The 22,980-nt window shown below is 54.6% G+C and overlaps 1 protein-coding gene across 2 annotated transcripts; it reads right to left on the bottom strand.

Moving 5' to 3' along the window:
- Positions 1 to 5,119: 5,119 nt before the first annotated feature.
- On the bottom strand, positions 5,120 to 22,532 carry MAT1A (methionine adenosyltransferase 1A). Of its 2 annotated transcripts, none has more exons than XM_033842572.2 (9): positions 22,418 to 22,532; positions 18,461 to 18,538; positions 17,495 to 17,617; positions 14,616 to 14,728; positions 14,118 to 14,261; positions 9,647 to 9,865; positions 8,347 to 8,529; positions 7,877 to 8,010; positions 5,120 to 7,205 (listed from the first exon to the last, which is right to left on the bottom strand). In XM_033842572.2, exons 1-9 carry the CDS (start codon positions 22,509 to 22,511, stop codon positions 7,103 to 7,105), a joined length of 1,191 nt encoding a protein of 396 aa, XP_033698463.1. In that variant the 5' UTR covers positions 22,512 to 22,532; the 3' UTR covers positions 5,120 to 7,102. The 2 variants fall into 2 exon arrangements, with proteins under 2 accessions (XP_033698463.1, XP_073649493.1); XM_073793392.1 differs by lacking the exon at positions 22,418 to 22,532 and adding an exon at positions 22,119 to 22,176.
- Between the last annotated feature and the right edge of the window lie 448 nt (positions 22,533 to 22,980).

Genomic DNA, 22,980 nt, shown 5'->3' with positions numbered 1-22,980 from the left:
GGGAGAATGTTCAGAGCTGCCTTTCAGAGTTCTGTGCGGGGAGATGGATGGTCCCACAGTGCCTCTTGGGAGGTTGGAGCAGCCCTGGAGGAGGTGATGGGGAGGGGGCAGGGTCAGCCTGGCCAGGTGCTCCCCCTGGGACTCTTACGGGATCCCTCAGCCCAGAGTTGAGACTAGAACAAGCCATCCAACCTCCTGTCGGGAGGAGGGAGGTGAGCACAGTGGTTGGGGTCAGGGGCCCTGGAGGTGAGGGGTGGGTCCAGGACTGAGGGGAAGCGGTCTCCTACTCCTCCCCTAGGGGCTGCCCCTCCTGCTGGAGAACATGCACAGCTCCGAGGGTCCTCACACCCCTCCAGAGCAGCAGGACGAGGCCCAGTGCTGGGTGAGGACACGATCCAGCCACTTCTCCCAACGAAGGGAAGGGGAATCATGCCGCCACACCGTGGTTCCCATCCTGCCCGGGGACGGGGTCTGCCCTTTACTGCGTGGGGATCCTCAGAAGTGGCCTCACCCGCCTGAGCCTCAGTTTCGTCCTCTGTAACCTGGGGATCTGAATGGTCCTCTTAGGCTGCCATGGTCGCCTCAGCAGCTGCAGCCTTGGCTTGTGCAGGACGAGGGCTCCTCCCAGCCCCCGTGTCCCAGGGCCATCTTTTGGGGGCTCCACAAAACCCCCTAGAGGTAGCCCCCTCAGCCTTGGCAGCAAGGGGGGGAGTCCTGCTCTTAGGAGGCCAAGAGCAGACGTGGGCTTCCTGAGAGTCCCCCCTCCCCCCGACCACCCTGATCCGGTCAGCCCAAACCGACCTTGCCCTCCTGCCGTCCTCAGGACAGGGTGTGGCCACCTGACCCACAGGTCTGGGAGCAAAGCTCTCCCTCCCTATCTTGACGGCACCTCTGACCCAAGGCTCAAACCTGACAAACATGGCATTTAAATTTCAAGAAAAAAGAACGAAGTACCCTCCAGAAAGTTTGTAACAAGTCACACCTACCGTATTTGGAAATGCACATTTCCTTACATCTTTGCCAGCCCTGGATTTTAAGAACATTTCCCCCCCAGCCATTTGTTCGCCAAAATACAATATTGCATTTTTTAAAAGTTATTCCTTGAAATGTGCGCCTTCGAGCAACTTTCATTTCTTGTGGTTTCTTCCATTTCTTTAATTACATGTTTATTCCTGTCCTTATACTTTGTCCATTTACTTCTGGGGTTTGGGCTGCTTTCTTATTGATCTGTGGTTCATTAAATTTGACATTGTAAATATTTTCCATTTGTCAGTTATGTTTTATCGTTGTGGGTTTTTTCACCTAATGCACAAGAATTTCTTTTATGACATCAGATTTAGCGAATTATTTCCCTTATGCCTTTTGAGTCTCACACTGTCCTGTGACAGTCACATCAAATGGGTCTGCTGTAACCTCCCATATTGTAAGGGGACGTCCAATGCCACCTTTGACACAGATTTTGGGGGTTGTAAACTCCCCTGTTCCCCCTGGTTGGTTTCCTCTTCCAATGAATTATTTTCCTACCCACATTTTTTTGCATCTAGGGCTGATACGAACTGAACTCAGAACACAGCCCCTCTTCCTTATTTCTCCAAAACCTCTTTCATGAAGATGCCAAGGCAGTAGACCTCAGAGCCCAGGAACCAGGTGTCTGTCTCAATTTTTTTTCCCCACAGACTTATTGAGATATAATTGACGTATAACATTGTATAAGCTTAAGGTGTGCAAAGTGCTGATTTGATACACTTGATACACTGCACAATGATTACCACCAGTGCACTAGCGCACACCTCCAACATGTCACATAGTTACCATTTCTGTTTTGTGGTGGGAACATTTAAGATCTACTCTCTTAGATCTATTTAAGTATATAATACAGTGCTATTAGCTATAATCACCATGCTATACATTAGATCCCCAGAACTTATCTTTAAACTGGAAGTGTGTACCCTTTAACCAACATCTCCCCACTCCCCCATCCACTCACCCTCCCACCCCCTTGAGCCCCTGTTAACCACCATTCTACTCACTTCTGTGAGTTCGGCTTTTGTACATCCCACACGTAAGTGACATCATATGGTGTGTGTCTTTCCCCGACTTACCCCACTCAGCACAATGCCCTCCAGGTTCATCCACGTTGTTGCAAACGGCAGGATTTCCTCCTTGCTCATGAGTGATATTCCACTGTACATCTACGACACATCTTCTCTATTTATTCTTCCATTGGTGGACACTTAGGTTGCTTCCATATCTTGGCTATCGTGTCACTGCTTCTTACACTGTGCCTGGGTCACATCTGCTCTGGGGAATTTGTCCCAGGCCAAAATTTCTCCTGAAGTTTCAATTTCCAAGCCTTTCACCCCAGCCACCCACTGCTGTTTCTCCCATTCGCCTCTCATTCCCCCACCCCTCCATCCACCACCACCTCTCAGACCAAACTCCCAACTCCCCTTCCTCGATACCCGCCTCCAAGTGCCTCCCCATCTGATGTCACCTTCCTCTGGACCCTCTGGGAAATGGGCTTTGCCATATCGTGTCATTCATTCCCTGTTCACTTCCAGGGTTGAAACATTAAACTGCCAAGTGATGGCTGTATAACTACTCACGGTTACAGTGCTACTTCTCAACAAGTGCTAAAACACACACACATACAAAAAAACAAAACAAACCCCCCAAAACCCCCACACGACTCTGATGAAGGATGGTAATCTACATCTACATCTCTGGGCACCTGAGCCTGGCACAGAACCCACCGGAGGGCAAGCAGGATTCTCAGCGCCTGCAGAACCTCTTTGATGAGGGGAGCTCAGGGAGCAGGAGAGATGGGCACACCTAGGATTCATTCTGATATGACTACATCGAGCACCTTCTCTGTGCCAGGCCCTGCACTGGAGTCAGGTATGAAATGGCAAACAAAGCAGCCAAGGCAAGACCTCAAGAATTCTGAGTCTGGGGCTTCCCTGATGGTGCAGTGGCTAAGAATCCGCCTGCCAATGCAGGGGACACGGGTTCGAGCCCTGGTCTGGGAGGATCCCACATGCCGCGGAGCAACTAAACCTGTGTGCCACAACTACTGAGCCTGCGAGCCACAACTCCTGAAGCCCATGTGCCTAGAGCCTGTGCTCTGCAACAAGCCACTGCCGCGCACCGCAACGAATAGCCCCTGCTCACCGGAACTAGAGAAAGCCCGCACACAGCAACAAAGACCCAATGCAGCCATAAATGAATGAATGAATGAATAAATAAATAAATAAAAGAATTCTGAGTCCCATGGATGCGACAGGCACGAACAAGCAAGCACTGCCACCCACAAGGAGTTACAGCTTTTGATGGCTCAGGACCAGAGTAAGATGGCCATCATTCATGGAGGATGTTTGGGAGAGTCTTTCTGGAGGGTGATTAGTAAACCGAGACTGGAAGGGTTCGGAGGAACCACCTGTGAAGAGACGAGAGGGTGGGTGGGTATAGAAGGAGACACGAGGGGTTTGGGCCCCAAGGTTAAACGAGGAAATCACATATTTACACATTATACACACTGAACAAGAAACAAAACATGGGAGTAGAAAGGGGAGGTTACCAAGGAAGGGGTTTTTCAGAAACACAGAAATTTCATCTGAAACCTAGAGGATGAGACAGAGCATCCAGCCAAAGACAGAAGAAGTGTATCACAGAAAGAAAGGCCTGGAGGGCAAAGGCCTGGGGCAGGAGTGAGTGGGTCCTGTTTGGTGAAGCCAGAGAAGCCAGGGAGTCTGGAGTGGGGTGGGTGGGAGAGCCCAGAATGAGGGCAGACAGATGGGTAGTGGGCAGGCACATGGGACACTGACAGCTAATACCTGGTGTATTTAGAGGTACTCAAGGATTACAACTGGGGTGCGAAACACGGCCACATTATTTTAAGGAGTCTCCTTTCCCCAGGTCACCGACAACCTCCATGTGGCTGAAGTCCCTGGGCACTCGGAGGCCTCATGTCACGTAAGCCGCTGGTGTCATTCCACGTGGGCGACCCGCACTCGTCTTCGCTTAGCTCCGAAGGACGCTCCCCACTTCCACAACTCTCCTGGCTTCCCCCCCCCCTCCCGCGGCTCCCTTCCTGTCTCCTTTGCTATTTCATTTCCCTGACACCTTGACACTTGGGAACTTCATGGCCCAGAAAGGGCTTCCCCTCCATGCTTTCACTAATTATTCGGCCTTTGATGCCTACAGAGCCATTCTTCTACCACCTTCCCTCCCGGGCACATATCCTAACACGGCTCACGTGCATATTTTTATTTATGTGTTCTCATGTGTATTATTTTCTAGGAAATGTAGTCATTGCACAGCCCAGGCAATAGCCTCTAGAGCACAGGTCTCCTCTCTCTGCCGCACTCCCAGGTCTGTCCTTCCTGGCGCCCTGGTCAGCCTGTCTTGCGCCGGGGTGTCACCAGAAACCTCTTTCCGCAGTCTCCCCCTCCTCCGGACGTTTCCCCAGAGCTGACCCCCTCCCCACCGCCTGCTCTGACCATGCCCCAGGACGACCTCTCCGGGGGCTCCTGCGGGGACAATCTCTCATCCAAACGATGGTCTGTTAACTCTCCTCACGAGACGTGTGAAGGGAAACGTGCACCCACTGAAGGCCTGGCTCGTCTCTCTGCCAACCAACCCCCTTCATTCACTCACCTCACTTCAGTCACTGAACCGGCTGACAAATACTGCACGAGCGCCCGCCTCGTGCCAGGCTTACTGCAGACAACACGCAGGGAGGGGCAGCAGAAGGAACCAGGTGAGGACAAGGGGCACAAATGCCAGATGATGAAGGGGGCACACTCTGAAGCCACCTGCCAGCCTGGTGCCCTTGGCCACACTCCCATCCCACTTCGGGCCTCAGGGTCTCCACGTGTGACATGGGTTTGCTAGGAATGCCTACCTCTGGGCGGCGTGCTGCAGAATGAATATGGCGATGCAGTGATGCCGCAGGAGGTGGCACGAGATGCCTTAACCTGTGCTGGCTGGACCCCACACGCACGGGATCGGAGGGACCCTGGCTGGCAAACCCTGAGGGCAGGACACCTGCTTCGCTGCGGGACGGGGATCAGGTAATGTTACTTGGAGTGGAGGTTGCAGACAAAAACTAAGCATAGAGTAGTTGCTCCTTGTGTTTTTATTCACCGGTTTAGCAGGCACTATTAACAAATAGACTCTAGTTTCATATAAACAGTGTTGACCCAAAAAAACCTTGTTTCTCCAGTGGGTGGGGAAAGTATGAAATTCTGAATTTTCACTTCGAATATGGCCCAAGTTAGAGGAACTCAGCCACCTGCAAGGCTGAGCCTCCCTCTCCCGAAAGGAACTCAAGGCTTCCTGGGTGACCTGGAGCCCTGAGAGAGACCTGAGCTTCCGTATCACACACACCAGCTCTAGGCTTTTATGGAGATCTGGGCTTCTTTCTCTGCCCTGAACAAGCTGCCTTTTCCCTGAGGGGAAGAGAAAGCCGAGGGTCTTCGTGCTTCAGGCCTAGAGCCCAGCTGCTGGCCGCCTGCCACCCAGATGAGGCTTCCTGGGCTGTGTCTCCCAGCCAGATCCAGCACCGTGTGCCCCAGAAAGAAGGCCAGTCCCCAGTGTTCTCCAGAAGCCCATGGAGGCCCCTACCTGAGCCTGTGGTCTGGGGAGAACGTAGAGGTGCAGCTGTCAGAGGCCCAGGCTGAGGAAGGGGGATGGGGGGAGTGGGTACCAGCCACAGATGGAAAGGCTGGGGAATGCGCAGCTTCCAAGACCCCGGTGCGCAAAGGAGCACCCAGGACCTCAGGGGTAGAGCTGCCCCCAGAGGCTGCCTGGTAAAGGCAGAAACCGCCTCTTGACATCCTGACTTATCTCCCATTAGGAGTCAAGCCCTGCCACTTTGAGTCACCATTTAACATTTGATATTCAGGCCTTAGGGCTGTCCTCTCTGGAAGTGGGGTCTGAGGGGCTCACCCACTGATCCTAACAGCAGTCAGACTGCAGGGGTTACAGAGGGGCCAGAGAGAGAGCGAGCCGTGGAGGACACAGGGTTCCACCACCTGTTTAAGGGCCAAGCAGGAGGAACACGGCTCCTGCTCTAGGAAGCCCGATGGGACAGGACTGGCCTTGGACCCTTTCCCCAGGGGTCCACAGGCCCAGCCCTGCATGTCCCTGAGTGGTCAGGGCTGGGATTATACCGCTGCCTCTTAATTCCCAACTCCAGCCCAGCCCTGTGGGCCAGGATAGCCAGCGCACCCCGAACTGTCTTCTGAAATGAAAGAGGCAAAGGAAACACCCCTCTGGGTCTGTCCTGACTCTGCAGATCATGGCCCAGGGCTCACCAAGGGCTTAATCCCCTAATTCCCAGAGACCTCAAGTCTTCAGGACAGAGGTCACAGCCTCATCTCAATGCACTTGGTCATCGCTCAGACCTGTCTCTGGCATGAGATGGGGGTGCTGGCGGGGGGAGACACGGTGTATGGGCTCCCGCTCTCACATCTAGCCTTGTGAAAGCTACTTCGGCTTCCCCATCTATACATGCAGGTAACACAGGGGGTCACCTCACTGTGTTGCAGTGAAGAAGAAATGAGATCAGTGAGTAGTTCAGTCCCTTACACACTAGACGCTCTCACCCCTGCCACAAACCCAGCCTGGGAGGGCCTCTGGAAGGCCTGGGCTCAGGACGCTGACCGCATGGCCACAGACGTGAGGGGCAGCCCCGGCACACCCAGGCCCACACGGAGCCCTGAGATCTGTGCCGTGTGCTGCCCTCGGCACACGCCAGGGAGGCAGGGGCTGGTCAGCGTCCAGGCCGTGGCGGAAGGTGAGCGAGGGGATTTACTGCCGACCACGGGTGGGATTTCCACTAAATTCGCATCGTCTTGGCCTGAGGGAGAGGCAGGGGAACCTCGTGACTGTCCTCACGAGGAGATCTGAGCCCGGCACCAGGAGGCCCCCTCCTCCTGCTAAATCAGAGGGGCCTGGCTTTGCCAGGGAGGCGGCAGTGGGTGGGCAAGGCCCAGCCCGGGGTCCGGGAGATCTGAGAGTTGGGGTCCTAGAAAAGAGGAACACGGCTCTGTTCCACCCAGATGCCTCCACGGTGCGGCCAGGCCTGGTCCCACCAGCACTAAAACACAAGCTTTTTCGGAACTTCCCAGGGGAACTCGCTTCTTCCGAAATGGCCATAGCATGCCGTCTTCTGGTAGATGGGCTTCTTCAAATCCAAGTCCCTGTGTGTTCAGCAGAAAAAAGGTCATTTCTAATGGAAAAGGAGCAGAGTTTCTTCCTCTGAATTTGGGCACAGGAGCAATTAAGAGACGACGACAGTCTGTGTGGTGGTGTTACCCACCCGAGAACAACTAACTCCCTCTAAGTGCTCTGTCTCCGTCATGCCACGTCTTACGAGGTGACTCTGCCACTGGTGCTTAGCAAACAGGCTCAGAGTTCAGGGACAGCCCGACTGACCACACGAATGCGGCAGGAACCCGGGATGTGAACTCTGGCCTACTCTCCACTCCACTCACTTGGCCCAGACCGACATCAACACCGCCAAGCTCCAGGCAGCAGGGGTGGCATCAGAAACGAGAGCAGGTGGGGCTGGACTTGCCGACTGAATTCCCAGCCAACGGGCCTTGGGATTATTTTCCTAAGATCCCCCAGCTGCTCAAAGATGGCCCCCCTGGGGTCAGGGTCTGCTGGGCCAGCAGGGACCCGACCCAGCTGCCTTCAACCTGAAAACCAGACATCCTGCATTTGGGGTTTGCACTGTGCTGGACCAAGAGCCGGAAGCCCCTCCTGCTTCTGGGAGGCTGAACATCCTTCCTTCTGCTTCCCTTTCCAGTGAGCTGACCACCGGGTGAGGGAAGAGGGTCCTGCCCAGCAGAGGGGGCGGTCCTTTTACCTGACGATGACGCCAGGCCGAAGGTCGAAGTTCTTGTTGACCACATCCAGCAGCTCTCTCTCTGTCTTCTGGGACGTTCCGTAGGTGAAGATGGAAATGGACAGTGGCTCGGCCACACCAATGGCATAGGACACCTTCCAGAAGAGTCCAGGGTCAAGGACGGGCCCCTTGCAGAGACCCTGACATCCTCAGGGAGGGGATGCTGAAACCACACACGCCCTGCCCAACACGTTCCCCCAGCCCCCCATCTGCCTAGAAATCCCTGCCATCTTCACGGTGGGCAGTTTCTGTACGTGCCCCGCTGCCTGAAGACTTGTTTTCCCGCTCCCAGGTTTGCAGGGCACCGGCCACAGAGCCCAACACGACACACACAGAGTCGCATCCTCCGGCAAAGTGTGGGCCTTCCCCTAGGCCAGGGTGCCCTTACTCAGGGTAGACCTGGGGGTCCGAGCCGGGGGGCTCCGACCCACCTGCACAAGCACTCTCCGGCAGAGCCCCGCCTTCACCAGGGACTTGGCCACCCAGCGGGCAGCGTACGCGGCCGAGCGGTCCACCTTGGTGTAGTCCTTCCCGGAAAAGGCGCCCCCGCCGTGCGCCCCCCAGCCGCCATAGGTGTCCACAATGATCTTACGGCCAGTGACTCCTGCATCCCCCTGTGGAGGGAAAGGAAGACACAGAGGGAGGATGTGGGAGGAGGGGGCGGCCAAAGCACTGCAGTGGCCGCTGGACCACAACTTGGAGATGGTCCCCGAAGCTTCTGGGGGCACACGTTCCAAAGACCCCTTGGCTGGAGTCAGCCAGAAACCCTGGGCTCTAATCCCAGTTCAATCACTGACTAGTCACAGAAGTCAGGTCACCTGTCAGAGCCTCGTCAGAAAGGGCAAAAGGTGGGCCAGCTGGGGTCACAGCCCGCTCGTAAAGCCTTTGTTTGTAGGAGTCGATCGTAACGGAGAAATCCAAGTGCAGGAGGAAACCGCGCTGTGGCAAATACACCCCGGGCTGTGCCGCGGCTGGTGCCACCCGGCAAACGTTAAGCTGCCCGTTTCCTCAAGTGTCTGCTCTGTGCCTCTCTGTCAACAAAGACGTTTGGGGGCGGGGGGGGGGGGCTCTCTATGTTTCTCTGTTAAGTGATGTGGGGGAAGTCTGCGTACTATACCATCCCCCCCTGCCCCGCTTAGAGATCCACAGTTCACAGCAGCATGCCGAGGCCCTGAGAAGTCCTGCAGGAAAACACAGTGAGCTGCGCCTTCCCTTCACCCTGGGTTTCTGCGCTACTTTGGCTAGAGCACCCAACCCAGGGACTCCGCTTTGCGGCAACATGTCCACAGGGAGGTGCCCCGGCGGGGGTCAGCAGCCTCTCGGAGGGTCTAGGGCACTCTCCGACTGCTCACGCCGGCTGCACGGGAGAAAGGGACCCCCCACGTCCCCATCTAAAACACAGCCCCACCTTGGTGCCCACAAGAGCTGCAGGTCACGCGTGGCCGAGACCCAGGAAGCGCCACCCGGGCAAGCTCAGCGCCCATGATGGTGAGTTAGCCCCGGGCAGGGTCAGGCGGCAGCTGGACACGTGTGAGACGTCTCGAGCGGGAGGGCCAGGCAGCACTGAGGGGGAGCCTCCTGGGGACATGTCCCCATTCCTCCTGTACTCAAGGGTGCACAGCAGGCTTCACATTCCGTCCAGGGCCAGACCCACCTGGCCGAGCCACACAAAGCCAGCACCCTCCTGTGGCCTTTGCCCTCAGGGAGGTGAGCAACGGCAGGGCGACGCACCTGGGGGCCTCCGATGACAAACCGCCCGCTGGGCTGCAGGTGGTAGATGGTGTCCTTGTCCAGGTACTGGGCCGGCACCACGGCCCTGATCACCTGCTCCTTCAGCGCCCTGCGCATGTCCTCCAGCGTGACGTCCTCGTTGTGCTGCACGGAGATGACGATGGTGTGGATGCGCACGGGGATGACCGCGCCGCACTCCTGCGTGTACTGCACTGTCACCTGGCGGGGGGCAGGGAGGGAGGCAACGTCGTGAGGCCCTGCCCTGAGCTGAGGACACGCTGCTGCCAGGCGCAGGTGCCCAGGAGGCAGGCAGGGCTCCCAGGAGCCAGAGGGACCCCCTGTCCCCAAAGGGCCTTCAGGCAAGTTCATCTGACACATTCTTAAACTGGATAACTGCCTGGCGCTGTGAGACGACTGGGCACGAGGCACAAGCTATTCCCACCTGTGACCACAATCAGTGCCACTTGGAGACTCGGGTGTCACAGAGTTTCCGCTCTGTGACCCACTAGACTCCACTCCTCCTACCTCAGATGGCTCTGGGTGCCAGAAAATGTCCCTCTGCCAAAGCCCTGTCTTGACCCTCCGTGGCCCAGGCCCAAGACACCCCGGCTCCCACCAAGGAACACAGGAGTCCACAGGCCACACACCCACTGCCCCGGCCCCCTCGGTGGAGGAGCTCTGGAAGCATATGGGGCCAGAGGACTTGCCTGCTGGAGGGACAGGGTGACAGGGACTCGAGCCAGGAGGACTGAAGTGGAGGGAGCAGCAAGCTCTGGGTCACCAGCCTCTGTGTGTCTGCACAAAAGCAAGGAAAAGCAGAGCGCGTGGAGGGAAGGATCCTGCCTGCAGCTCCCGCGCAGGGCAGGCCACAGGGACAGAGCGGGGGTTCACTCCCTCCAGCGTGGGTCAGTTCTGTGCCCACTCTATGTATTACCGATGAATATTTAAACCATCCCAGCAAGATCGGCATTACTGTCTCCACTTTACAAATGAGGAAGACCAGGCTCTGAGAAGTCAAACAACTTCCCTGAAGTCACACGCCAGTCGGTGAAAAGCCCAGGAGCCAACATTGCTCTGCCTGCCCCCAACGCTGTGTCCCGCCCAGAGCAGCACAGAGAAAATGCCTCCGCACTCTGTCCTCTACCGACACATCAGGAGGGCGCGAGAGCCCGACATCACAGCCTGATCTGTCCGGTGACGAAGGAGAGCAGCCTGGGCACCCTGGGCTTACAGAGCGAGAGGGAAAGGGATGGTGAGGATGGCAGATGAGGCTGGGAAAAGAAAAGAGAAGCCAGCAAAACACACTCAGCCAGACCGAGTGTGTACCGTACGCGACAAGCCATGCCAAAAGCTGTGAGAAGCTGTTACCAGCCCCACTTTAAAGACAAGAAAGCTGAGCTTCCAGAACTCTAGAGCTCAAGATCGCACAGCCAGCAGAGGTGGGCTGGGACCGTGCGCTGTGCGGCCCGGTGCCTGCAGCTCTGCCCAGCACAAGGTCGTCACCCAAGACCCTCAAGGCTGGAGCCACAGGCCCCGTCACTACCCGAGGCAGCATGGACCCACAAGGGCAGTGCCCAGAGGGGCTGTGCGCCTGCAGGAGTGCAGCTATGCTGCATGGTCTGGCAGGGACACTGGCCGGCAGGCACATGACTGCTCCCCACCCCAAGGGCCTTGACAGGACCACAGGGCAGCAAACAGTGGCCCCTGGGGCTATGCCTGAGGCGAGGTCCCGGCCTGCCCAAAGGCCCCTCAGATATCCATCAAACATGGGATGTGTATCAAACTCTACTCTATGTCCTGCCTGGTCCAAAGAGCCAAAGGGTGGGATCCAGAAGAAGGAAGGGAAAGAGCCCTGACCCCACGATGCCTGATCCTAGTGAGATGGGCAGACGCACACCGCCTGTGCTCTGAGAGTGCTCTGGGCTGCGTGCACACAGGGCCCTGTGAGAGGGAGCTGGAGTTGGGGGCTTGGCGGGCTCCAGAGGGGAGGCCCTGTGGCGGCTCTGGGACCAGACCTGCTGCACCTGGCCTCAGGAGAAGGCTCCTATCCTGCGCAGCTGCTGAGGCCCATCTCCTCTGCTACCGACTCCCCTGCCCTGCCACAAACCCCAAGCAGAGCTGTGGCAGAGCAAAGGGCCCCAAGCATCGCTCTTATCTCATCACGTTAGCAAGATGTGGGGAAAAGTACACCGTGGAAAACACAACTCTGGCCAGGTACAAAAACAGCCATCCGCGCTGCCACTCAATTCTCAGTATCAGCAGCAAGAATTTGCTCAGGTGGAAAGGTTCCTCCTGTTCACAGTCGACACTCTGGGTAGATGATGAAAATCCTTTACCAGTAAGGTATAGAGGAGAAGGCCCAGACATTGCTCCTGGCAGGGTGTCCGTCCCAGTGCAGCAGCTGCGTGGAGGCCGGCCGAGGGCCTCAGGGAGAGGCTCCGTCAGCAGACCCCCGCACCCTCTCTGATGCCCGCTGGCTGCGGCAGGGGAGTGAGGCCGACTGGTATCCAAAGTAGCATTTGTAAGAGAATTCAGTGTCTCCTTGCAAGAAGGGAAAGCCTGGAAGAGCCCATCCTCCCCTCCCTCCCTCACTGCCTTCTGAACTCAGAAACGTTCTATTACTAAGCAAATACAGGAGGCCTTTCCTATTTCAGCGGGTCCAGTAGGTGGACCCTCCAGTCCTTACCCTCAGGCGGGGAGAAGGAAACCCGAGTCACCCCACTTACTTCCTCCCATCCCTGTTCTAGGATTTCCTTTTCTGTGAATCTCCAACCTGCTTCCCATCACAGCACAGCTCTGCCACAGGACGGGGAGGGCTCTTTTCTTTCGGCACCATCACAATCTACATGTTTTAGCTCTCCTGCCCACAACCTCAAAGAACACCTAAGGGATGCTCATGGTTCCACTTCTCACCTTGGGGGTCATGTGGGTAACACCAGAAGTCAAAGGGTGGGTTTCTTTTAGGCCACAGAGGTACTCCCTTGCCCCAGGTACAGCCGATATGCAACTTCTGCCTTGTGTGGCCTTACACTTGCGGTGAGAAGGATGTACCTCTGTGAAGCTGGAGGAACGGGACAGAGTTGCGTGCACCGCGCTGAGCTATAAAACCACGTGAGCCAAATTCCAAGTGCGGGGTCAAGAGGAGGTCCCACCTGAGGGCGGCCAGAGAAGACCACGAGGAGGTGGGAACCACGCTGGCCACTGACGGACAGGTGGGGGCCGGAGAAAGCTTCCAAGGAAGGCGACGTGTGGGAGCGCAGGTGCAAAGCACCGAGAAAAAAGGGGAGCATGAGTGAAAGGATATGGTTTAAGCAAAGACTGGGGGTGGGGACAGAAGAAGGTAAAGCTGGAAGATCATACAAGGCATTAAATACCAGAATAACGAGTAGGAAGGAGGCAGAAAGTTGTAGACAATTCTGAGCAGATACAAGGAAATTAAAAGTGAAGCCCAAAGGGAATTAACTGAAGTTTCCAGGCAGGGAGAACCTTTGGGAGGACACAGCACTGTTCCTGGGCCTGGCCTGGGAAAAGGGGCTGGAGCGGACGGGATGCACTAGAGGGAAAACGGGAGCCCAGGTAGAGTGGAGACAGACAGGGCCGGGAAAAGGTGGGCTCCATCGCACTCCTTCAGCTGAGGAGAGCTCCCAGGGCCCGGGTGTTTGCTGGGTGAATGAGAAATGGGGCTGGTGATTCAGTTAGACCTGCAGGGGGAAGATCTGGAAGCGGAGCGTGCAGAGGTGAAGGCTGGATTCACAAGCGTGGGCAGGAGGAAAGAGCGTGGAAGAGGAAGTGCCAAGACCCCGCTGGAGTGTGGAAGAGGAGCTGGGGAAGGAAGCCTTGAGGAGAGGGGCCATCGGGGCCGTCAGGGTGCGGGGAGAGGAGGCGGACAGGAGGCCTCTGCGTGTGCCAACACATGCATCACCACCGGCCTTCAAACAATACAGACGTCGGTGCGGATTTCTTCACTGCAGGGAGCACAGGGGTCAGGGCGGCTTTGCCACAGACAGTCAGAATCGGCAAAGCCTTTTTATGAGAAACAAAGCGAAAGGGCCACAGCGAGCTGCAGACAGTACTTGTTCACGGCGTGTTCAAGGTTTGCTCAAGACGTGGAGACCTGATAGGCAGCGACCGAAAGTCTGAAACCTGTTACAGAGGAGGTTTGTGGCAGGAATTGGGGAATCATATTACTAGAGTCAACTTATGCTAAGAAAGCCCCCGCACTAAAAACCTAGAACTGCTCTTTTCATTTTTCTGTGTCTTCTGAAATTTTTCATAATAAAGCGTTGGGGGCAGGGGAGAAAAGATCTGGAGCTGAAGATTTTTGAAACAAATAGTTCTTTTCAGAATCAACAATTCTTTGAATGCCCAGATGGAACACTTGGATCTAACAACGATCAGAATCAAGAGGAAGGGGGGTGGTGTTTGAGGCACGCGTCTGGAGCCCCACAGGGGGCGGAGGGCAGGGGCTCACCTGCGTCTTGGAGTCGGGCCGCAGCCAGGGGAGCTGCCCCGAGCGCCGCAGTTCCGCCATGCGGGCGTTGAGTCTGTGCGCCAGGATGATGGTGAGGGGCATGCACTCCTCCGTCTCGTCTGTGGCGTAGCCGAACATCAGGCCCTGCAGCAGACACCTGCTTCAGACCACAGGCAACAACCGCCTCAAATCTAAAGCCCCACTGGCCCTCCATCCTCGCGGGTATGTAACTTTAGCACTGGGCACTTGTGGAGGGGAAGACGTGGTCCCCGGACTCAACACTCTAGAAGGGGAGACGAGCCCACACCAGGTGTCCCCAACCCTCCCTGCCCTCAAGTCGCTACCCTGAAGAAGGGGTGACTCACTCCAGGCATGGGGACGGGGGTCTACCCCATAGTGCATTCAGTCCATTACGCATGAACTTCCCCGGCTAGCCCCTCACACAGAGCACACTGCACTACCGTCCTGACGCAGGGCCAACGCTCAGCGTTTAGTGACCTGATCTCCGGCACCGACATCCTCTTCGTTTCTGTCCAGATGGACACACTGGGCAATATCCGGGGACTGCTGCTCCAAAGCCACCAGCACATTGCAGGTCTTGAAGTCAAAGCCTAGGCACAAGGAGAGCAGGCCTGAGCAGAGGGAGGCTGGAGCTCCTGGGGGACTGCTCGGCACACGACAGGGCATTTAGCGGCATGGGTGGTCTCTCTACCATCCGTCTGGGCCCAGAGCTGAGGCCCAGGACGGGGAACATCAGTATCCTTCCCATCCTATCACGTGCAACTCTTCAGCCAAAAAAAATCCTCCACAGAGTATTAAATTACACCTCGATTAAAAATATATATCCTACACAGAGCGGCAGTATGAAGACCAAATAGCAGCTACAGCTGCCCTGGCTGAAGGGCAGGTGGGTGACTCACGGCCCTGCCCCCTTTGCCTCTCCCAGAGGCACCTCCCAGGACCCAGGTGGAAAATCACTGCACTGAATGAACATCAAGGGCCCTTTCAAAAGCCCAGGCACACGCCAAACCCAAGCATCAAATATACTGAACAATACGGTGCATGTGAACCATCCAGAGACACTCCCGGAGCCAGAGTCCCCTGAGCCCGAGACGGGCCCGCGGCCTGGAGCAAAATGGAAAAACCACACCTCTGGAGGCCGAGGCCCCTTCAGGCCATCCCCAAAGCTCAAGCACAGAGATGGAAGCCAGTCCCCCGCAGGTGGGCACAGCAGGCTGGGGCCTGGGACGTGGAGTCCTGGGTAGCAGCAGCCCAGGCCAAGGAGCCCTGCGAGGGAGCCGCCGGGCAGACAGCACAACCTCTCCGACACTGGTCCTCACTGGGCTCAGCTACAGGACGGACACAAATGAGGAGCTAAAACGCACAGAGGCCTCACCACAGGGACACGTATCAGTGACGAGATGACTGTCACCCTCTTTCCAGTCTGTCCTCCTACCCATGTGGCCAGAATGGGCTTATTAAAACAAAGAAAACCACAAAAAAGCCTAGGTTCGATCTATCGTTTATGCTCATGCTTCAAGTGGGGACCTGCTGCCAAAAGAAGTAAACCGGAAACCGCTCAGCTCCAGCCAGGCCTTCCGGGCTGAGAGCTCTCAGCCCACGGGATCTCGGGCTTAGCCTTAAACACAACCTCCTCTGCCACCTCCACTAGGGCTCTCTGCCTAGAATGCTCCTCCTCTGCCTCCCATCCCCCTCCACAAGTCCATCTAGCTCTCTGAAAACGTCCTTGGACGGTCCCCCCCGCAGCTCTTCACTGCACACTCTGCCTCCGACTGGCCGCCGGGCACCCTGTACTGTATCACTAATGCCAGGCAGTGCCCCTGCTCAGGAGCCATCAGGCCACCTCTGTCCTCTGCAGCCCCTGTTCGCAGTGCACGTTTCTGAATGCACAAACCAAGGAACAACCTTTAGGGAACAATCTTTAGCTGCCGAGGACTCACCTCCTCACTCCGGGTCTAAATAATAAATCTTCTTAGCGCTGAAAATTAAAGGCTCCAAGTGACTCAGGAGAACAGAGTTCAGGGGACTAAGGGGAGAGGAGGAGGGCTTGGAAGGGGCAGGGGGAGCCACTAGCCTAGGGCCTTGTGGCTGCAGGCCAGCCCGCAGCCTGCTGGCCGCTTGGTGCAGGTGCACTGACAGGCACAGGTGGGCGCGCTCCCACTCCTCCCTTTCCGGGGGACGTTGTACCTCTGGGAAACGTTCCTGCTGCCTAATGCAGAGCAAGGTTCGCTCTTGAACAAGGTCTAAGTGTACATAAACAAGTCGGCTCTTCCTGGTAGAACAGGGCGAAGGCTCTGCGTGGTAACGTGTCAGGAGGCTGCTGCTCTGGGACGACGCGTCTCCTCCGCGGACACCCCACATGCTGGCTGGGAGAACCGACCTGTACTCACTGGTTTCCTCCCAGCGATTCTTGATATACCCCCAAAACTTTCGTGTGCTCAAGCGAGTCCTCTGAGCGAGCCAGAAGGTGGCTGCACTGAGCTTCTGTGTGTCCGTGCCCTCACGCAGAGAGAGCCTCTCTCACTTATGGAGATGCGTGCACGTCACCCCAGCCTGCCCTGACCCACAAAGATGCTACACGTCAGCCCAAACAACCCATAAGTACAATGTAGTGTACACTGGTCCTAGCATCTGGCCCTCGCACCCTGTCTTTTCACGCCCTCCAGGCTGGGCCCCTTCCCAGCCTGCCCGGTCCCCGGTGTGGGAGTCTGCTTCTCTCCAGCTCTCACCCCCACCCCATCACAGAGCTCTTCCTCAGCTCCCGCCAGGGCCTGGCCCCCTTCGCTGGGTCGTAGGCTCCCACACTGCCTGGCACTGGAGCTACCCTGGGCCAGCCTGTCTCCTCTGCCTGCTTTCGGCACCCGTTCTGGACTGAGTCACCTTCTTCTTTGTCTATGTGGGGAAGCAGCATAACTTGGTAGAAAGTGCAGGAGTCCCAACCGGGGGGCGGGGGGCAGCCACTTACTGATCGTGTCACCTTACACAAGTTACCGACATAGGAAGCTTCAACTTCCTCATCTGCATAAGGAGCAGAGCAGAGCTCCTTGAACAGTTAGGTAGGAAGATGCACACAGAGACCAGCCCCAGAGCCTGGCAGAGAACACGGCCCCAGCAGAGGGCAGCTCCGTGTACTGGGAGCTTCCTCCTCTTCCAAGATGGCAGGACCATAAACAAGACCAGAGGCAGCCATGGCTGGACAGGGGCTGATCCCCCTGGGCTGCCACACTGTTGTGCCAGAGGCTGGGAGCCCTGGACCCTGGCAGGCAGGCCTAGGAGCCTTCTTCCCCGGGAGGTATCTGCTCCTCCAGGAGATGGAGAGCCTCAGGTGGGACTCAGCCCTGGGGCCCTGGCCTCACCCTTGGCCGAGTCGTCGTAGCCGATGTGCTTGATGGTGTCCCGTACCACCCGCTGGTAGTCCACCATGGCCATGGAGGTGATCTCCCCGCACAGCAGCACCATGCCCGTCTTACACACCGTCTCTGAAGGGAAGGAGACATGTTAGTGGCTATGTGCTGGCGAAGGGGGCTCCACACCTGGACCTCTCACAGTGCTGAGACAGAGACACGCAAGGAGCCGCACAAGGAATGGACTCCAGAAGGAAAACTCATGACGCTAATAAGGAGAGTAAATCCCGGCACAAGTGCTGACCGTCTTCACAGGCCACCCGGAGAACTGCGGCTCGCAGAGAATTGGTCACACCCGAGTTTTCATACCTCGCACTTACTGTCGCACACTTGCCTGACCCTGAACTACTTATTCAGCCTCAGCTGTTGGGTGAAGATAATCATAAGACTGCTTTGGGGATTAGAATGAGACGCTGGCTGTATGCGGTCATAGAGAATGAATGCAGAATGCAGCCAACATACGTGAGGCCTCTCCCGCCCCCTTATTGCTAAAACTCCACTGCAGGCTTTAGGCATGGGGTCCTGAGCAGAGAATCAAGGCAGGTTATTTGTAAAGACGTCAGGGTGAAGTCCACCCTCAGAGGGGCACGGGTCCCTACAGTGCTCATTCTGGGGGCTAGGGTGGCCCTGGAGAGGGAAGGGCGGTTCTGTACAGCAAAAAGGACAGGGTGCTGACCGTGAGGAGATCGGGGCTCTGATCTCCACGCCGGGACCCCTACCCCATGACCTTGGCCAAGGCCCTGATTAAGCTGCACCCAAGATCTCCTCAGTAAAGTGAGGGGGCTAGACCTACCACCCCTGGAGCCCTCCAGGCTCTGAAGCCCCCGGCTCTCTGCTGTGCTGAAGACTTCAACACAGGCAAAGGTTTCAAGCTCAGCCCACTCAGGTCTCCAGCAGGAGGGATTAGGCGTTTCTTACCGCAGGCCACCTTGGCACTGGGGTCCTGCTTGAGGTGCGCATCCAGCACTGCATCACTGATCTGGTCACAGATCTTATCTGGAAGAGAATGAACATGTGTAAGAATCACAGGAATATTAAGCCTAGCAAACTGAAATGTTAAAATAATTAGATACTTCGTCAGTTTACATATCGAATCTACCTAAGAGGACACTTTTTAAATATAAGAAATTATAAATTTTTTGGAATTTTAATTTCTTCCCATTTCTGCCTTAATATTGGATGATGTATATTATATAAAGTCATAAAATTCCCTAAAAAGAGAAATATATTCCAAAACCAGTTACAAGAGCCTAAAGCAATTCACACACACACACACACACACACACACGCATATTCTTCTAACTAAAAAGTATCCCATCCCTCAGCATATTCCCTTTAATTCTAACATCTAGAAAAGTCCTAGAAACAGAAGTTAAAATACTAACTGATGACATCAGTAAGATTAGGTGCCAAGAGGCGGACTAGGATGGGACAGACACATGGTACCGCTGGTCCCGCAAGATGCAGTGCGCTGTGTAGAAAATACCACACCCGGTTCTGGGACTACACCTGTAAGAATCGCGTAAGAGAACCTCTGCACATTACTGCCACTGCTGTTTTGCAGAATACTTCCACAAGCAGCTCTCAGATCCTTCCCGCCGTCACTCAGCCTCCTGAAAGCCGGATATCCTAACAGCTGGGTTTGACCTCCTCAATCAAGGTGGGATTGACAAAGAGTCCAACATGAACTGGCATTTGATCTTATTCTACGATTTGCCTTAAAGACTCCCCATGGCCTGGGGCTTCCCTGGTGGCGCAGTGGTTAAGAATCCGCCTGCCAATGCAGGGGACACGGGTTCGAGCCCTGGCCCGGGAAGATCCCACATGCCGCGGAGCAACTAAGCCCGTGCGTCACAACCACTGAGCCTGCGCTCTAGACCCCGCGAGCCACAACGACTGAAGACCATGTACCTAGAGCCCGTGCTCTGCAACAAGAGAAGCCACAACAATGAGAAGCCCGCGCAACGCAAATAAGAGTGGCCCCCGCTCGCCGCAACTAGAGAAAGCCTGCATGTAGCAACAAACACCCAACACAGCCAAAAATAAAACAAGTAAATCAATAAATTTTTTAAAAAAGACTCCCCATGGTCGAGTATGTAGACACTGTGGAAAAATCCACTCTTGCTTTGGCGTTATGTTCACAAATTCAGAAAAAAAAGTGACATCTATTTACACATATTACATCTCGTTTAGTGTTCAAAAATACCCATAGAGTCTGCTCTTAGTAAATTAATAAGTTTTTTCCCAGCTTTATTTGGGTATAATTGGTATATAAAAATCTGCATATAATTAATGTATGTAATTTGCTAAGCTTGGTCACATGTACATACTTGTATTACCATCACCACCATCAGGGTTTAATAAACATCCGTCACCTCTAAAATCTCCTTGTGTCCCTCCTGTCATTTTTTAAGTTTTTAAATTAAGCACGCAGGTCCAGAATCAAGCATTTCTGCTTTTGAAAGTGCCTATTAAGTTCTGTAGTTAAAATGTTAGTTAATCTGAAGGTGAATTCTCTAATCTTTCCTTCAGAAACTGCTACTAAACATATATTTGAGTTTTTCTATCTTCCTGCAGATCCTGGTCATAAATCTAGGTTTGCCTGAGTCCATGCCTCTGCAACCCCCTACCAATCATGGCCTCCTGCTGCCCAAATGTCCACTTTAGACCCAGCCATCAGGCCTCCTAGGAGCCACTCACACAACGACCACGGATGACTCTGCTCGTTTAGACGACACAGGTCACATGTTTCCAGTGCACACAGGGAAATAGGATAAGGGATATTAGGGATAAAGCTGGAGTTGAGCAAGGGTATTAAGACAGCTTCACAGACTAAGATAATGCCTTAGGAGGTCCTTTCTGAACTCTTTCTTGAGGCTTTCGAAATTTCTATCAGTATCACTTAGTAGTCTTAAGACAGCCAATAGTTGGTTTTCTTGGAAGTTGAAAAAGAAGCATTAATTTTATCTTTCTGATGGAGAGGAATTCAGCACTGGAATGACAAGCAGAAAGCCACCAAGGAAACTGTCTTAACATGAATGGCTAATTTATAGTGGCAAGCGCAAGGAGAATCAGACAAATTGAAGGGCTGCCATTAAGTAGACAGAACAGCCAACTGATTGGCTGGAATTTTCATTCTCTGTCCATTGAGCACATCGTTGTGTGTACAATGGGACCACTGGCCACTGCGTGACAAAGCACCCACTTCCGCTGCATGGAGCAAATCCTATCTACGGCCATCTCCTAACCTGTATATGGCTTTCATACGTACGTCATGGAGCTGTCCAGAATATGTTAGACATAGCAATGGATCTGAGATTATGAGTACAGTAAACCTAGAAACTTCATAAAGTCATGCAGAATTAAAGATGCTATTTACATTGAATTGAGCTAAGTCACATACAAAACTCAGTTTAAGCCAAGATTTCTCAATGGCAATACTGACCTTTGGGGCTGGAAAATTTCTTCTTTGTGGGGGATGGTCTTGTGCACACAGGGTGTTTAGAAGCACACCTGGCCTCTCTCCACTAAATGCCAGTCTCACCCCACGCCCACCCCACCCCCCGACAGCTGTGACAGCCAAAACGTTCCAGACACCACAAAATGCCCTTGCGGGAAAAGGGCACACCCTCCCCAGCTGAGAACCAGCGGCTGAAGCATATGGAAGGAGCAGCGCGCTGAGGTATCTAAAGCTGGGCTACGAGGTATGAAAGTTAAAGCTCTTTGAGAAAGAACAAGGATGAGGAAGATGAAAAAAAGTTAGACTTGGTGATGATTAGTGACCAAGAACTTCAAATACTCCAGCGAATTGTGAAGAGGTGCTTAAATACATAAATCAGTGTGTCTGGCCCCCAAGGTTCCCCTAGACCAGTGGTTCTGAAAGTGTGGCTCCCTCATCAGCAGCAGCATCATCGCCTGGGAACTTCTTAAGAATGCAAATTCTTGAGCCTCACCCAAGATCTACTAAATCAGAAACTCTGGGGGTGGAGCCCAGTACGTTGTGTTCTAACAAGCCCGTGGGGTGACGCTGATGCGCCCTGAAGCCTGGGAACCACTGTCCCAGAAAGTTGAGGCTCCCACTGTGGTCTTCACGGAAGCCTCTCTCGTTTCCCCACATCACAGTCCTCCTACCTTTCAGAGACCCAATAAAATGCTGGAATTTTCTTCCAGAGATCTGTCTCAGCCCCTGTTTAGAACGCACTGCCGTTCACTTCTAAACCGCACATGCTTTACATGCAAAACTTAGTGACCCGTGGTCTTGCTTGCGGGAACATTCTCTGTTGACTTAAGCTGCTCATTGATAATAAAGCTTTACTCAAAAAAAAAGAATCTCGGGCTTCCCTGGTGGCGCAGTGGTTGAGAGTCTGCCTGCCGATGCAGGGGACACGGGTTCATGCCCCGGTCTGGGAAGATCCCACATGCCGCAGAGTGGCTAGGCCCGTGAGCCATGGCCGCTGAGTCTGTGCGTCCGGAGCCTGTGCTCCGCAACGGGAGAGGCCACAACAGTGAGAGGCCCGCGTACCGCAAAAAAAAAAAAAAAAAAAAAAAAAAAAATCTCTATATATAGAGTTAATACCTGATGATACATTTTACACATATGTTTATCCAACCAGCCGTGTGTTCTCTGTCGCAGTCCCGCTGTGAGGAGATGCTGGTGGTGGGCTGCGGCACAGATCCTCGGCTTCGTTAACTTACAACCTATTATTTGCATAACAAGTGACTGTTTTACAAGACTGCAAACTAACAGAATAAAAAATTACTGCATATTGTTCTTGCCAAGATCCCTTACAGTTACTGACCCACACCGTTTTCCAGGCCTTCAGTAACAGCGACCCCCCGGTACAGGTCACCATCCAACCAGGACCACCTACTCACCCGGGTGCCCCTCTCCTACAGATTCCGAGGTGAACATGAAGGCCCCTTCCTCGCTTAGAGAATGGTCACACAAGCCATCCACCGGTCCATTCATCTCTTCAAACTGTCCGCTCGGCTTCTTCAAGGTAACAATTTTAATGCTGGGACTCGGCCTGAGGGTTCTGTTTGTTTGTTTCCTTCTTTAAACCCAACAGGCTCGTCTCCGCAGAGCCACAGGGCTCACTTCTGCCTAAGTGCCTGCAAGCGCACGTGAGAGTAAAGGTGCGGAGGGATGAGAAGGGAGGGACTGGAGAAGGATGTGTCACTCCCTCCAACTGGCCAGAGCTTGCTCCTGAGTGACTCCTATATATGGAAAAGTGAAAGTGCCTGAATAATCATGTGAGAAAATTGGAGGAGTCCACTTCCGGGGTGGGTGTGTGTGTGTGTCTTCTCACCTTGAGGAATTTCAGCCCTTAGCTCTCATCTCCCAAGTCCTAAGCATGTGGCCAATGTATGGCAAAGAAGGTTGTACAGATTCTGCATAAGTGAAGCTCCTCTCGGACTCTGCTTTAGCTCTGCAGCTC

Source organism: Tursiops truncatus, chromosome 16, assembly GCF_011762595.2.
Source record: "Tursiops truncatus isolate mTurTru1 chromosome 16, mTurTru1.mat.Y, whole genome shotgun sequence".
Taxonomy (NCBI): Eukaryota; Metazoa; Chordata; class Mammalia; order Artiodactyla; family Delphinidae; genus Tursiops; species Tursiops truncatus.
This window is presented reverse-complemented; position numbering and strand designations above follow the sequence as displayed.